Source organism: Ceratotherium simum, chromosome 16 (genome assembly GCF_057802395.1).
Source record: "Ceratotherium simum simum isolate JZ-2026a chromosome 16, ASM5780239v1, whole genome shotgun sequence".
In the NCBI taxonomy this organism is placed as follows: domain Eukaryota; kingdom Metazoa; phylum Chordata; class Mammalia; order Perissodactyla; family Rhinocerotidae; genus Ceratotherium; species Ceratotherium simum.
Genome location: NC_141915.1, coordinates 16,530,841 through 16,545,566, shown reverse-complemented (window position 1 = coordinate 16,545,566; position 14,726 = coordinate 16,530,841). Strand labels below are relative to the sequence as shown.

At 51.9% G+C, this 14,726-nt stretch overlaps 1 protein-coding gene across 3 annotated transcripts in view; it reads left to right on the top strand.

Moving 5' to 3' along the window:
* RPH3AL (rabphilin 3A like (without C2 domains)) overlaps nucleotides 1–11,984 on the top strand; it is a 140,530-nt gene extending 128,546 nt beyond the window's left edge. For 2 of the 3 annotated variants that reach the window (XM_087440674.1, XM_087440673.1), the window contains exons 7-9: nucleotides 6,486–6,599; nucleotides 8,526–8,672; nucleotides 10,496–10,650. In XM_087440674.1, the coding sequence (XP_087296800.1) occupies nucleotides 6,486–6,599; nucleotides 8,526–8,672; nucleotides 10,496–10,635 (401 nt within the window). In that variant the 3' untranslated portion in view covers nucleotides 10,636–10,650. Of the gene's footprint in view, nucleotides 1–6,485; nucleotides 6,600–8,525; nucleotides 8,673–10,495; nucleotides 10,651–10,798 lie in introns of those variants that run through there. The other variant, XM_087440675.1, reaches the window with a different exon arrangement.
* The last annotated feature ends 2,742 nt before the right edge of the window (nucleotides 11,985–14,726 follow it).

The following is a 14,726-nucleotide window of genomic DNA, read 5'->3' as shown; positions in this document are numbered from 1 at the left end:
GAAAAGAAATGCAACGTCAGACGGTGTCTGTGAGGGGCCTAAGGAGCTGCCCTGGCAGTGGGGGGAGAGCCAGGGAGGGCCTGTCTTCCATCCTTCCTTCCCCGGCGCTGGGGAGACTTTTCGACAGAGGCAGGATTTGGATGGGTTCCTGGAGGATGAATTGGAATCTAATTTTTTAAATATTTATAGGCCTGTATAGCTTTTTAAACCTGCAATGCCTTTTGTCCTACTCGATCTTATTTTATTGGTAGTTGTAACTGCCTCCATGTCGCAGATGAGAAGATGGAGGTTCAGAGAGGTGAAGGTATTTGCCCAGGAGCATCCAAGGCAGAGCCAGCACTCACCCCTAGATGTCAGGGTGAACTAGAAGTCTCTCTCACCCACATGGCAGCCCCTGCCTCTGACGGGGAAGGGGCCAGAGATAAACCCGGAAAGCGCATGCCGGGGAGACGGAGGAGGAACGGGCCTGCCTGGCAGGGAGGACTTCTGAGAGGGCAGAGCCCTCAGAGTGAGGCTGGACCATGGGGTGCCCTGCATGCTAGGTGAGGAGGAAAAAGCAGAGATTCCCGCAGCAGATAGGCCTGGGTTCAAATCCCACCTCGGCTTCCAAACGGCCTCCAAAGGCATCTAGAGACTTCAACATCCTATGAAGTACAACTTGGGAATCTAAGCTCCCTTGGGAAAGGCGAGTCCACCCCTGGTAGGTTGCCCTGAGTGCCAGACATGGTGACTTCAGAGGCCAGCCCTGCACCAGCCAGTGTGGGCCATGAGTTCAGGATGCCCCCTCCAATAAAATAGCTCCCATTTATTAAGCACCTACCATGTGCCAGACACTGCCTGTGTTACCACTGTTAATGCTCACAACAACCCAGGAATAGACTCATCATCCCCCGATTTCATAGGAGGGCCCGCTGAGCACAGAGAGGTGAAGAAACCAGCCCAAAGTCACACAGCTGGGAAGTGGCAGAGCCAGGACACCATCTATCTAACTCAGAGCTGGTGCCTCTTCACCACTCCACACTGCCCTCCTGCTACCGCCAAACAGGGCCCAGACTTGGGAGGCAGCTCTGTGGGGTTCCAGGCTACAGGCCTGGCCCTGCTTGCAGGTGGGGCCCCTGGCCCAGTGGGGACAGCTCTGTGACTCCTCCGCAGCCGCGCCAGCCTGGTGGGCTGGGTAAGGCTAATTGGGGATGTCTTTGCATTCCCCAGGGCCTTATCATCTTTCCTTTACATTAAAAAAAAGTTTTTGTTGTTTTTAGTATGCAAAATTTTCCACCATCTGCTTTGCCTTGGCAGAATGTTTGCTGAAAATATCTCTCTTCCTAATTCCCATAATTTCTGGGGACCTTGGGAGCCTCCAAGCAGAGTAGCAGCAGCTCACAAGTGCCTCCCAGGCTCACAGGCTGCCGCTGTCCTGGTGCCAGGCAGGCGGTGTTGTGTGGCTCAGAAGTCGCATCTCCCACCTCTCAACCAGAGGGGGTCGCTCAGGTCTCTCCCCTGATGGAACGAAGCTGGCCTGAAGTTGAGTCCTAGGATTCAGACCCAGAGTAGCTATCCAGCTTGGCCTCGTTTTGTGTGTGACAAAGCCCTGAGAGGTGCCCAGGGTCACAAGGAGAGGCAGTGGCAGAGCAGAGCCAGGAAGCAGGTCCCCCAGATCCCAAGGCAGTGCTGTGAGTTCAGGTGGCCAACATCCTGGCTGTCCCCTGGACCGTCCCAAGCAAGGTATCTCCACAGGACAACAGCTGCTACACATGTGCTTTGAGACAGTCCAGAAAGATTTTCCAAAAGGGAAGACTCCCCCCAACCTTCATATACCAAAACTCTTGAGTTTCCATGGTGACAGTCAAATTGCAAATCCATCCAAGAGTGAGCCAGGGAAAAAAAAAAAAAAAAGCTGGCCTATCCCCAGAGAAGTGAGCATGGCTGGCGCTGGGGCTGTCTGCTGCTGAGGATGAGAGCTGAGCAGAGTGGGGCAGCCCTTCTGGGGCATGATGGGAAAATCTCAGGGATGCCAGGTCCCCAGGCAAGTGGTCCAGGGGCCCAGGCCACTGTGGAGGGGGAGGCCCCCCTCCTCCCTGCCTCATGGCAGAGCCCAGGTAAATCCACTGGCGATGCCTCCATCTTGAGGAGGCTACCGGGACAGTCTTCTCTCTGGGGTTTTCCCATCTTCAATCTGAAAAATCAAGCGTGGGCAGAATACAAGCATTCATCGCGAGCCATCCCAGACTTAGCCTTTGGGGAATTAAAGGGAAAAATCAGCCTTCAGACACACACAGTGTTTTGTTGAGGATGGAAGACCAAGGGCCAAAAGATTTATGAGCCTAAAAGCTCTGTTAATAGACCTGGAAGATTTACGATCGCAGCTGCTGTGCAGGGAGAAAGGTGGCAACGGCAATCGAATGGCAAATTAGCCAAGGTTTGGGGTTTATGGTGACATTTGGAGGAGGAGGAAGAAGAAAAACTTCTTCCTCTGCTGCCGGAGGCATGGTTGTGTAAAGCGGCGTTTGCACTGGGCTGTGTCCAGGGACATTCTCAGCAGTGTCTTCTCCATGCGTTTCTTTCCCACTGACCATAGGTGCCAAGGCCGGGCGTGGACACTGCTGACTTCCTATCGTTTGTTTCTTTCGAGTGGCATTTATTAGAGTGGATTAGAAATGGAATTGGGTTTGCACCACAGAGCCCTCTAAGCTGAGGCCTGGCCCCAGCTTGAAATCCCAGACACAATGAGCAAGGATGCTTGGGCCAAGGGAGATGCGTCTGAAAGGAATGAGTGTTGTTGGCTGGCTGGTTCTCTGCTCTGTGACGCCTTTGTGAGCTCAGTTGTCATCTGGGGCTATTCCCTTCCATGGCTGTGGCCCTTTGGGGGTCTATAAAAGGAGACAAAGGACAAGCCAACTGACTGTAACTTGGGGAGGTTTTATTTTTTCTAAACCTTGCACAACATAGGCACCACATGGGAACTAGGCAATCTGGCAACCAAACCCCACCTCCAGTGTTGATGCTTTGGACAAGACGTACTACTCACAACAAAAACTGCCCTGCCAATGTAGCATGGCACAGTCTTGTTGCAATTTAAGTCCACTCCCAACCCAACACTGGGACCCTGTACAACAGAGGACAGAACAGGGAGGAGGGTGAAGAAATGGGACAGCTGAGGTTGCCACCATACCCCGCGTCCTGGGACATCCTTTCTCAATCGTCTCCTTTTGAGCTCTTGGCTTTTTGCGTCCTTTGACATCTGCCCATTAGCGCTAAAGGATCCAGGCGTTATTTCAACACCGTGGAGCCCCATGCTGCCCCAGCCCCATGTTCCCCCTGCCCCAGAATTACAAAGAATCCTGCATATCAAGCGTGGGGGAGATAGAACATTCCAAGTCAGGAAGGATGAATAGATCATCTGTAAGCATCTCTGCCAGAGAGATGGGAAAACCAATGTGGGGATCAGTCACTGTGCTCTCCTCAGGGATTTCCCACTGCCTAACAGACTGCTGAACCCCCTCCCCCTCTCCCCACCTCACCCCCCTGCTGCTGGGGTTTGGGGAGGGCAGAATCCCTCCTGATTCCTTTGCAGCTGCCCCAGGAGAGACAAGGGGAGCTGCTTGCTGCCTCCCGCCCACCTCCCACCCCCTTTGTCCGGGGACCCACAGGGCTGGTGTTTAGTCAGTCAGCCAGTGAGTCAAAAATACGCAAATGCTTATAAAACTGATGCCCATGAGGTCCAGTCTTGGTGGATTCATGATCAAAGAAACCCAGTCCAGGACCAGAAAAGCAACTGCAAAGTAAGTCAGACCTTTACTTGCATTTCTCAAATACTATGAAGGGGGCAAATGGACACACACCCCCGTCCTCATCTCCTCTCGATTCTACATCACAGAAGCCCAAAAAGCCAACTGAGAACTCTTCCTTGAGAGCAGGGGAGGGAAAGGAACAAAGCAGAGAAAGGCAAAATCCTTGAGCAGAGGAAGGAAAAGCTGGGCACAATCACGTTAGCATCACTCTTGCCTTACCCACGGGGCTCAGGCTCTGCGGGAGAACCACACCAGCCTCGTTCACAGTGCGATTTGGCCCCTGCCCTCAGAAGCCTCGAGGTCTGCTAGGGGAAGCAGACACGTAAATGCTGCAAGCAGAAAGTGGCTGGTGTAGTTATAGCAGACTGCACAGAGTGGTCACCCAGCCAGGCACGGGCGATGGGGAGGTCTCCCTGGAGGAGGTGGTGCCCAAAAGGAGACAGGAGAAGAATGATAGGAGGCCATTCTGGGCAGAGGGAAGCCAGTCACTGTGGGAGGCGCTGACTTGGCAGGAGCTCCAAGCCATGTGGGGCTCCACGAGCCTGGGAGAGCAGGTTGTGTGGGATGAGGTTGGAGAAGTAGACAGAGGGCAGGAGCTTGCACTTGATCCTTAGGTTACAGGGAGCCTTTAAAGAAGGGTCAACTAGGATTTGTGTGTTAGCTGGAGCATCCCTGGCTGTGCAGAGACAGGTGCCTGCAGGTGGGGCCCAGGAGGAGGTTGTCACAGGAGTCCAGGCTGGAGACGATGAGGCCTTGAGTAAGCAAGAGCAGCGACCATGGTGAGGAGACCACTGATTTTGAGAACTGTTTAGGAGGTGAAAGTGGCAGGACGTGGGGATGAGGAAGAAGGAAGAGCCAATTAGTCATCAGAGCTTACAAAGCACCTACTGTGTGCCAGCCACTCTGCTATAAGGAAGCACAGGTTGGTTCTGTGACCTGAGACTCCCTTAGCTGAAAGGTGACACAGGCTGAAGGCACGAAGGCTTTCCAGAAGGCTCTAGATCCAGGTGGAAGCTACGTGGCACAGGCCCTGCCCTTTCCCCTGCTGTACGCACAGTGGGAGCCTTCTCTAACTGACCAGGCTCTACTTCCTGCTGGGCAGTCCCAGAATTCTCCTCTGCTCCAGAAGGGGCCTGGTGGGTCAGATGTAAGCTACTGGCCACCCTTGGTGTAGATTTTGTTTCCAATCTCATCTCTCACCAGACAGGTCCCTATGGCCCAGGATTGTTCGGCAGACTGAATGAGATAATGCTCACCAGGTGCCAAGCACAGTGCCCAGCAGAAAGCAGTCACCCCTCCTAACCCCGCTCGGTCCCCAGCATTTCGCATTCTCTGTGCAAAACGCACTTACTTCCCCGTCCGCTGAGTTGGTCACCTGTGGGAGCTGGTGCTGACCTGTGATCCCACACCTTTCTGTGCAGTGGTACTTGTTATTAAAACTACATCATTTAATTCAACATTATGTAAATTGATGAGCAGAGATGAGAAGACACAGAGTTGTTTCATTAAAACCAAGACTTGGGGAAGTCTTGATAGAAGCCACTTGCTTAAAAAAGCTATTGAATTAAGTGTGGGCCAGACAACTGTAAAAAACGGGAGAAAGAAATGGAAAAGAGAGGATTCTGCATACATCTGGCTCTGCCAGTGTCTTTATGCTCCTGCTCCAATTTAAAGAATCGAGATCTGGGAATCACAGACAATGCAATGTGGATGCTGTTTAGACACGAAAGACCATGTGGGCCTGATCTCAAAGAAGCCCCCAGGCCCTACATCAGAAGATTGGCGAATGGATGTACATTTCTATGCCTAAAATTAAAATAGAATGTTTAACATATGAATATATCCCGTATTATGACTCCCACTGCTGATTAACCAGCCAAATATGGTCCCATTTAGTCCAGAAAAGAGGATTTCTACCACAGTGGGTGTTCACTATGAGGACTCCTCCTGGGATTCCAGCCCCATCAGCCTGGCTCCCTTCTGCATTCACAAGACCCCACTGCAAGTTACTGGACGAACTGGGATGAGAGCCCAGGCCTGCTGGCTCCCAGTTCAGTCCTTCAGTGGAAGCAGAATGGGGAGGAACACGGGCTGCGGAGCCAGCCTGCCAGGGTTAGACTCCCAGCTCCTCCACTGACTACCCTGGGCAAGTGCCTCGGTTTTCTCACCTATAAAATGGGGATAATGCTCTTTCCTATCTTACAGGTTGTTCTGAAGCTTCAGTGAACTAGCATATGTAAAGGGCCTGGGGCGTGCCGTCAGGGTCAGCGAGGACTGGAACTGTCATTATCACAGAGCCTTGCACCTTTAAGCGTTGCCAGGTGGAAGCCTCAGCGCAACTGTGCCTGCACCAAAGGGATTAATTGGTGTCTACCGTGGCAGGAAGCCTCTGATTCTGCCACAGGGAGGGGGTGATTGTGGAGATGGCTGGCTGGGGGGTGAGCCCTCTTTCCTGGAGCTGGTCCTGCTGGGCCCGAGTCCCAGCCTCCTCACACCAGGACTCACCTCTCTGACTGGCAGAAAGGAGTACCCTCCCGTCCCCGGGCCATTGTTTCCCATGCCTCAAACACAAGGGCCAACTGAGGTTCTGTGCCACTTTGTCCCGGTGGGAGGGAGGCCTGCCCTGGCTCCCTCTGCACATACCTGCTGGTGGTAGCTATAGGGGTGACCTCCTGTGCTGGTGTCTGTCTTTTCCAGTGGTTTCCAGTGACAGTGACAGCGACTCAGATCTCAGCTCCTCCAGCCTGGAGGACAGACTCCCGCCCACTGGGGTCAGAGACCCGAGAGGCAACAAACCCTGGGGGGAATCAGGTAAGTGTGGGAAGTATGCTGCTTGTTCCCAAAGCCCCAGGTGCAGAGTGGCTTTGCTGCACCTTGGGCTGCCGCTCCCCGCAAGTGTCTACGGAGTTGTTCTAGATCAGGGAGGAGAGGTGGGCCTGGGGCTGGGAGGAGGAGCTAAAGTCTTAGCACCACTGAAGAGCAGGGCAGAAAGAAGGCCCAGGTGTGTATGCAGGAGGGAAGGAGGACAGGTCCACCCAGCCTCCCCGCACCCTCTGCTTGCACACCTGGGATCCTCCCCACACTCTCTGCGAGCATCCCAGGTGAGATTTTGCCTCGTGAATGATGAGAGCTGTGAAAAGCAGATACAAAGTTCCCGGGCTAGCTCAGCTCCGCCTTGAAACTGCAGTGGGACCCTGAATATGCACCATGACCTCTTGGGCCTCTGGTTCCTTCTATTTAGCACAAATGGGATGGAGCAGGTGGTCTCCAAAGCTCCTTCTGAATTTAACATCTATGAGCTCTCCTCTGTGACCCTATCGTATAAGAGGGAATTAACTGGGGCCTTGAGGCTGGTGCAGAGATGGCCTGGGGGCCACATTTTCCTTTTCTTTAAGCAGATGAAGAGCCTTCCCAGAAAAAGGACCAGCTTCATTCAGAGTTACTCCAGAGGTTAGAGGTGGGATATCTGAAAGACGTTTCAGGGAGGCTGATTTTAGTGCAAAAGAAAGCTTTATAATAACTCCCCCAAACTGGTATGAAATGCCGCAGGGTGCTGTCCTGGGACCAAGGCTGGGTGATCTCCTGCCAGAGCTGATATGGCAGGAATTCCTGCTGGCAGTTTGGGCTAGATCAGAGATGGTACATGCCTGGCACACGTACTTCCACCCCTAGTCCTGTGCCTGTGGCAGACATTACTAGTCGATCATGATACTCTTTCTGTGGCCTCAGAATCCTCCTCAGTGCCATTTTCCAAGTGGTCAGTATCAATAAATGGAGGTGACACGAGATGAAAACGGTCCCTGGACTAGATGGTCTCTTAGGCCCCTCAGGCCAAAGATTCTATCTTAGACAAGTGTAATGGAAGCTTGCCTGCCAGCCTTGGTTTCCTCCTTGGGAAGTCTTACACGCCCCTCCTTCCCCCGCCACCATAGCTCTGGTCCCCTCCCCTCACATCAGCTCTCAGCTATGACCAAGTGGGCCTAGGAGATGGGAAAGGTGGAGTGCAGTATCACAGGCCCCACCTCTGCTCTTCTGGCTGGGCAAGGACTAACAACCATATTTGAGTGAGGATTCTTTAGTTGGTAAAGGCAGCAATTAATAACCCCATTGGGTTCAGTGAAATATACACCCTTCCCCCCACATGCCCCCTCCTTCTATGAAGGCAGGAAAAAGTCCTCATTGCCAATTTTCATGTTGGTGACTTTACTTGTTCCTTAGTGAAATGACCTAAGGGCCCATTCAGTTGCCTCTATATATCTTGGACCAATTAGCAGTGGCCAGGGGTGGGATCACGCTAGAACATGGGGACCATGTTGAGACGGGGGTGGCAGTTCCCAGGGTGAGGGCTCTGGGCAGACAGTCCCGTAGATTCCCATCACAGATCCAAATGAGAAGACTTTATTTATTTATTTTTTTAATTATAATTATTTATTTATTTATTTATTTTTCCCCCAAAGCCCCAGTAGATAGTTGTATGTCATAGTTGCACATCCTTCTAGTTGCTGTATGTGGGACTCGGCCTCAGCATGGCCGGAGAGGCGGTGCGTCGGTGCACGCCCTGGATCTGAACCGGGGCCGCCAGCAGCGGAGCACGTGCACTTAACCGCTAAGCCATGGGCCGGCCCTAAATGAGAAGACTTTAGATCAGCTCCTTGTCAGGCTGAGATCATCCCTGTCTCGTTCAAGGTCCAAAGGGCCCAGCACTGAGCCATCACCCCCACACGTGCTCTCTTGCAGGTAGCTGCGTGGAGTCACCCAAGATGGGGCTCACCCGCCCGCCCAGCCACCTCTCTGGGAGCCAGAGCAGCCTGGCTAGCGAGACCGGGATGGGCTCTGCAGACCTGCAGGGGGGCACCCCTCCCTGGCCGGACCCAAAGGGCCCTAGTGAGTACCAAGCCAGTCCTTCTAGTCCACCCGTCTCCTCTCCCTCTTCTGCTCCCCTGCCCCATGGCCCTCCTCCTCTCTCACTCAGTCCTCCACGGAGAGTGGTAGACAATGTTTTCAATTCTCTATGTTTACTGAGCACTGTGCCAGGCGCTGGGGGAACAGAGGTGAGCCAGACCCCTCCCCTGCTACAGTGACAGAGAGAGGAACCCAAAATAATAATGGTGACCATCCCTGCCCGTTCTCAGTAACTGTGACAGTGGGTGTTACCATCCTGGGTTTATAAAACGTGTAAAACGTTTGCCCATCTCCCTAACAGTCACAGTACCTCCCGTTTCGAGAGCACCCACCATGCACCAGGCAGTCCAGGCCTCACCAGGCCCCATCCTGTGCCCAGCCTGCGCTGGGTGCTGTGGGGGACAGTCCTTGACCTCCAGAAACCCACCACATAGCTGAGGAAGCCAAATCAACTCACCCAAAACAGCCCAGACAGCACAGGCCCACACTGGAGGAGAATTCCTGGAGCAGGGAGCATGGAACCCCGGCCTGCCCTTGGACCTCCAAGGTCAACTTTCATTCTATTGGAGGAGTAAGCGGCAAGCCTATTATCCCCATTTGATGGGTGTGGAAACTGAGGACAGGAATCCAAGCTCCCTCCCCGCCCTGTGCCTGCTGTCCCTGCCTGGCCATCCTGAGATCATCATGCGAGGGGGGGGTGGGATGGGGGTGGAGGTGGGGGGAGTCTCCTCATACTCAAGCCAGAGAAAACTACAAGTGCGAGTTTGGGCCTTAGTCTCCTTCAAGAAAGGCTTGGCGCCTCCGGGGCCAGAGGACCCACGGGCTGCACTGCGCATGTGTGGATCAGCGTAACTTCTGATCTCCCCTAGCTGCAGACGGCTCTTGCAGGACTCTGAGTGAGCTGGCAGCCACCCACCAGGAAATCTCGTGGGAGTTGTCGCCCACTCCTCATCCTCCCTCCTGCTCCCTCCCTTCTACCCCACCTCCTCCCCCTCCCCCTGCCTTGATGTTTCCAGAAAAGCTGCAGGGCGGAGCATGTAAGAGAGGCGGCAGCTGGGCAGGTCTCAGGGAGAGGGAGGCCTCTCCCCTCCCTCTGGCCTAAAATCCTTCACAGAGAACAGTTTGGGATCAAGCAGACCAGAGTTCTAGTCCCAACCCTGCCACCCATAGCCAGGTGAACTTGGGCAAACCATTAGGTTGAACCATATGGCACTGCATTTTCATAGATCAAAACTAGTCAAATATTGGGGCCGGCCCCGTGGCATGGGGTTAAGTGCTTGCGCGCCACTGCTGGCCGCCCAGGTTCGGATCCCGGGCGCGCACTGACGCACCGCTTGTCAGGCCGTGCTGTGGCGGCATCCCATATAAACTGGACGAAGATCAGCACGGATGTTAGCCCAGGGCCAGTCTTCCTCAGCAAAAGGAGGAGGATTGTCATGGACATTAGCTCAGGGCTGATCTTCCTCACAAAAAAAAAAAAAAAAACTAGTCAAATATTGTCAATTTGATATGATTCAACCTAATATTTCTCTGCACCCAGTTGCATTATCACTGAAGTGGGGACCACATCGTGTCCCTCACAGAGTTGCAGGGAGGGTAAAACACCGCATCCATGTGGAGGGCCTGCCCTAAGTAGGTCTTCAGGAAATGTCTGGTAATAAATGGGGGAGGCTGTGTGGCCCAGTGCACAGAAAGGGTTCCAGGGCTTAAACAACTTGAAAAGGATCGGCCTAGAGAAAGTTTTATATTCTCATGTCCATCTGCTCCTTCTGGCATCTTAAGATGACCTGTGTTGATTACCCCAGGTTTCGAAGGACACAGGGAAGCACAGGGAGTACATGACTTGCCTGCGATGACGCAGCGTGGCAGAGCGGAGCCGGGCCCAGAGGGCAGGTGCCCTGACCAGGGTGCCGGCCCCAGCCGTCCCGGGCAGCCCCTTGGTTAGTTTCAGACCGGGAAGCTGCCTCAGGTGTGGGGCTGTTCCATCAAGGAGCCCGCCTTCCCTGCCGTCACCTCCATTTCATTCCCAAAGGTCAAGCTGTCACCTGGGAGGGACTCTGCCTCTGCTCACCCTCTAAGTGGACTTCTTTTTTTTCTCTCCTCCAAAGGCAAAAGGCACACCTGGGCGAGTCCGCGCTGATGATGTGGCGCGGACGGTCCCCTCTGCCTGCTGTGGGCAGAGGTGTGTGTGGTGCCTGGAGCAGACTTGCCAGTGGAAGAGCTGGAGAGAGAGAGAGAAGCTGCAGCCAGACCCCTCCTGGCTCGTCCTGGAGCCCTCAGCTGGCCAGCTCTGGTGGACATGACCTCTGACTCAACAAACCAGTGTTTGGGGGGCTGAGTCTGCCTCCCCCCACCCAGTACCTTTCTGCACCCCTTCTCTCCTAGGAGCCCTCCTCTCCCCACCCCTAGCCATTCCACTCAGCCGTGACCTTAATTTATTGCCGTCCCCCTACCCCCACCCCCAGTCTACCCTGTGTTCATTTTAAGTTTGCACATGTCTTGGGTTGGACTGGAAGGGAAGACCCATCCTGTGGGGCTTTCTCATATGCACTGCAGTTTCAGAGGGGTGCCAGGTGGGTTTTCTCCATATTTGTATTAATGGAAGAAGAAATCCAACGCTGAGCATTACCCTTCAGAGCTGAACTTGTCCCCTAGAGGCAAGCGGTGGAGCCCGGAGCAAGTGGGGTGAGAGATTCCCCACCTTTTCCCTCTCCCTGCAGCTCCGCGGAGGAGCGAGCAGCATCCTCCTTTCACTCAGGACTGGCCCCGGAGCTGCTGTTGAAACCTGGCTCTTTGTTAGGTTGCTTAGAACCCCTCCATTGGCCTCCCCGGGTTTTGCTCAGCTTCTCCCCAGCTTGCGGAGCTGGGAGGGTCCTGGTGAATACTGTGAATTCATTCATTGAAGAGCAGCCTTCAGCTGAGTCCCCAGCTGGGGCACGTGGCTCCCCTAAGCCATTAATTCACTTCTCTTCAGTAGGTTTGGTTTGGCATGAAAAATATTTAATTCAATTCAAAGTGCAGCCAAATGCCCCTGGAAGACCCTTCCCCGAAGAGAGAGAACGTGTGTTTGTGTGTGTGTGTGTGTGTTGGAGTCCACACCCTCCCATCATTCCTGCCCCTCCTCCCACTGCTCCCCGTGCCCCGTCCTTGAAGGGTCTCCTTCTCTCCAGTCTCCCAGGCCCCCACCATTAGCTTTTTTGCCCTTGCCACTGGCAGACGGTAAAGAAACTCACTGTTTCCCTGTGACAAGTTATGCTTCAGAATAAAAACAATAAAGATTAGAATTTGCATTGAGCCAGTGTGTTCATCCAAAGACCACAATCGCCTATGTTTCTGAGATACATCAATAGGAAAATGGATGGAAAAAATGTGGTGCACTGATTTCCTGGAACACTTCCTAGGCCGCAGTAAGAGGAATGAGCTAGATCTGTGTGTTAGAAGAGCTCACCAACCTAAGGTTGAATGGAAAATACAAGGCCATGTATATAAAAAAAATTTCAAGTATACATACAAATAATCAAAATGAGTTATATAAACTTATATGGACAAATGTGAAAATGTTTTTAAAATGCACAAGGACTTCTGGTTAAATATGGTGGACTGAAAACATTCGTATTTCCTCTGCCCTCCAAAACCCCACTAAAATGACATAAAGGAATGAAAATGGCATACATCACAAAGACAAAAAGACCAGGAGAGGAGATGGCAGCGGATGAGAGAGGTCTGAAAACTTTGGAAGATGGGAGAACATAACTTGTTTAGTACCAGTTTCCGCCAGTCCCTGAAATGTCTACAGGGAGAAAGCCAACCAGGAACACGCCGCCCGCTTGCCCTGCAGAATCCTCCAAATGCTCAGAACTTGGAGGGACCAGGTGTCCCTAAGGTGGAAGTTCAGGATGGGTATGGAAATAGTATTGGTTGGAAGAAGTGGTTAGACCCCCAAGTGCCCTCTCCCAGCTCATACGGCCCTTCCTTGACCCTGGAAGAAGACAGGCCAAGGTTGAACTAGAAAGATTCTGGATGGGGGACCCGAGCCCAGCAAAAGCCTGGGTTGAGATGATGGTGAGTGGGGAGACCCTCAGCTCCGTTCTGCTAACAGCCAGGCCTTTTCCCCATCCACCAACCTTGTTGAATTTCCCTCTGGGAAACTGACCAAAGAGAAAAGATCGGCAGATCCTGACAGTGGGGCTTCCGCAGTCTCTGCCTGGTCACCACTATGAGGCCCCCCAGCCCATGAGTCCTGCCCACATGTACAGAGCTTCCTATTAGCTTTGGTGTGTTTCACTCAGAGACTCAGAGTGGGAACAGCCAAGGGCACCAACATTTGACCAAAACTAACAACTGAAAACACAGACTCCAATACACAGAAGAAAGGGGTCAGAGAGCAACCCTCTGAAGATATTGCACCCATGAAACGGGAAAAGAATGTAATTTTTTAAAAGGAAGTGTTAAAGCTCTTGAAAATTAAAAATATAATAGAACATTTCCTAGGGCTGAAGGAAATGAGCTTCTGCAGAGAAAGAACCCATCAAGTACCCAGCCCAGTGACATAAAACCACAGCTGTGCGGACCGCTGCCGCCATTGGATCAGCCGTGTGCCCACCTGTAGACGAAGATGCACACGGCCTGCAGCCACAGTGTACCACCCATCACCCGAGGTCCTGCTTCTCTCTCACTGGGTCTGGGCCAGGGCTGAGCATGTACGTCTAGCAAGCTCCCAGGTGATGCTGATGCTGCTGGCTGGAGGACCACACTTTGAGTAGCACTGGTCTAGGGCAGTGGTTGTCACCTGGGGAGCTTTACAAGCACTCATGCTGAACTCACTCCCAGTGATTCTGGTTTAATCAATTTTGGGCACAGCCTTGACATCAAGATTTTGTAAAGCTGCCCAGTGTGCTGCCAGAGCCGAGAACTGTTTCCCTACCGAAACTCATCTACATGGGCTCCAAATATTCTACAGAATATTTAGAGCAGTACCTTTTGATTAGCTAAAAATTGGAAACAACCCAAATACCATCAACAAAAGAATAGATACAAAAGTCATGATATATTCCAACAATGGAATATTGTGCAATGGTGAAAATGGGCGACCGCGCTCAACATAGATGAATCTCACAAACAAGGCTGAGCAAAGAAACAGATGGCAGAAAAATACACTATGACACCATCTATTTGGAGATTTTAAAACATGCAAAAATGTTATACATTAACATATATTTTATGCAGTGAAAGAATAAAGAAATGTATATGGAGGATAAACAACAGATTCCAGATATATCTTGGGAAGAAGCATGCAATTCAGGAGGGGTTTCAACTTTATGGGTAATGGTTATTAAGTTCAGTGATGGATAGATGGACTTGTAATATCTATATTTAATTATATATTATATTCGTATTATTTTTATATGTCTGAAATCTTTCAAAATAAAAAATTTAAGGAAACAAGGCTTCTTATCATGAAATTTCAGGACACCAGTATAAAAATCCTAAAGAAAAAAATCCTAGGGGCCGGCCCGGTGGTGCAAGCGATTAAGTGTGTGTGCGCGCACTCCGCTGCGGCAGCCCGGGGTTCACCAGTTCGGATCCTGGGCGCGCACTGATGCACTGCTTGGCAAGCCGTGCTGTGGCGGGGTCCCATATAAAGTGGAGGAAGATGGGCACGGATGTTAGCCCAGGGCCAGTCTTCCTCAGCAAAAAAAAGAGGAGGATTGGCAGATGTTAGCACAGTGCTGATCTCCTCACCAAAAAAAAAAAAAAAGAAAGAAAAAAATCCTAAAACTTTCAAAGAGAATAAAAAACAGGTCACACATCAAAGATCAGCAATTAAAATGGCACTGAAATTCTCAAAGCAGGTTTTGAAGCCAGAACACAGTAAAGCAGTATCTTCTGATTCTGACAGGAAATGATTTCTAGTCTAGATTTATATCCACCCAAATCTCAGTGACGGTAGAATGAAGATATTTTCAGACATATGAGGTTTTTTTTAATTTACCTCCTATACATTCTGTCTCAGGCAACTACTGGAGGATGTGCTCC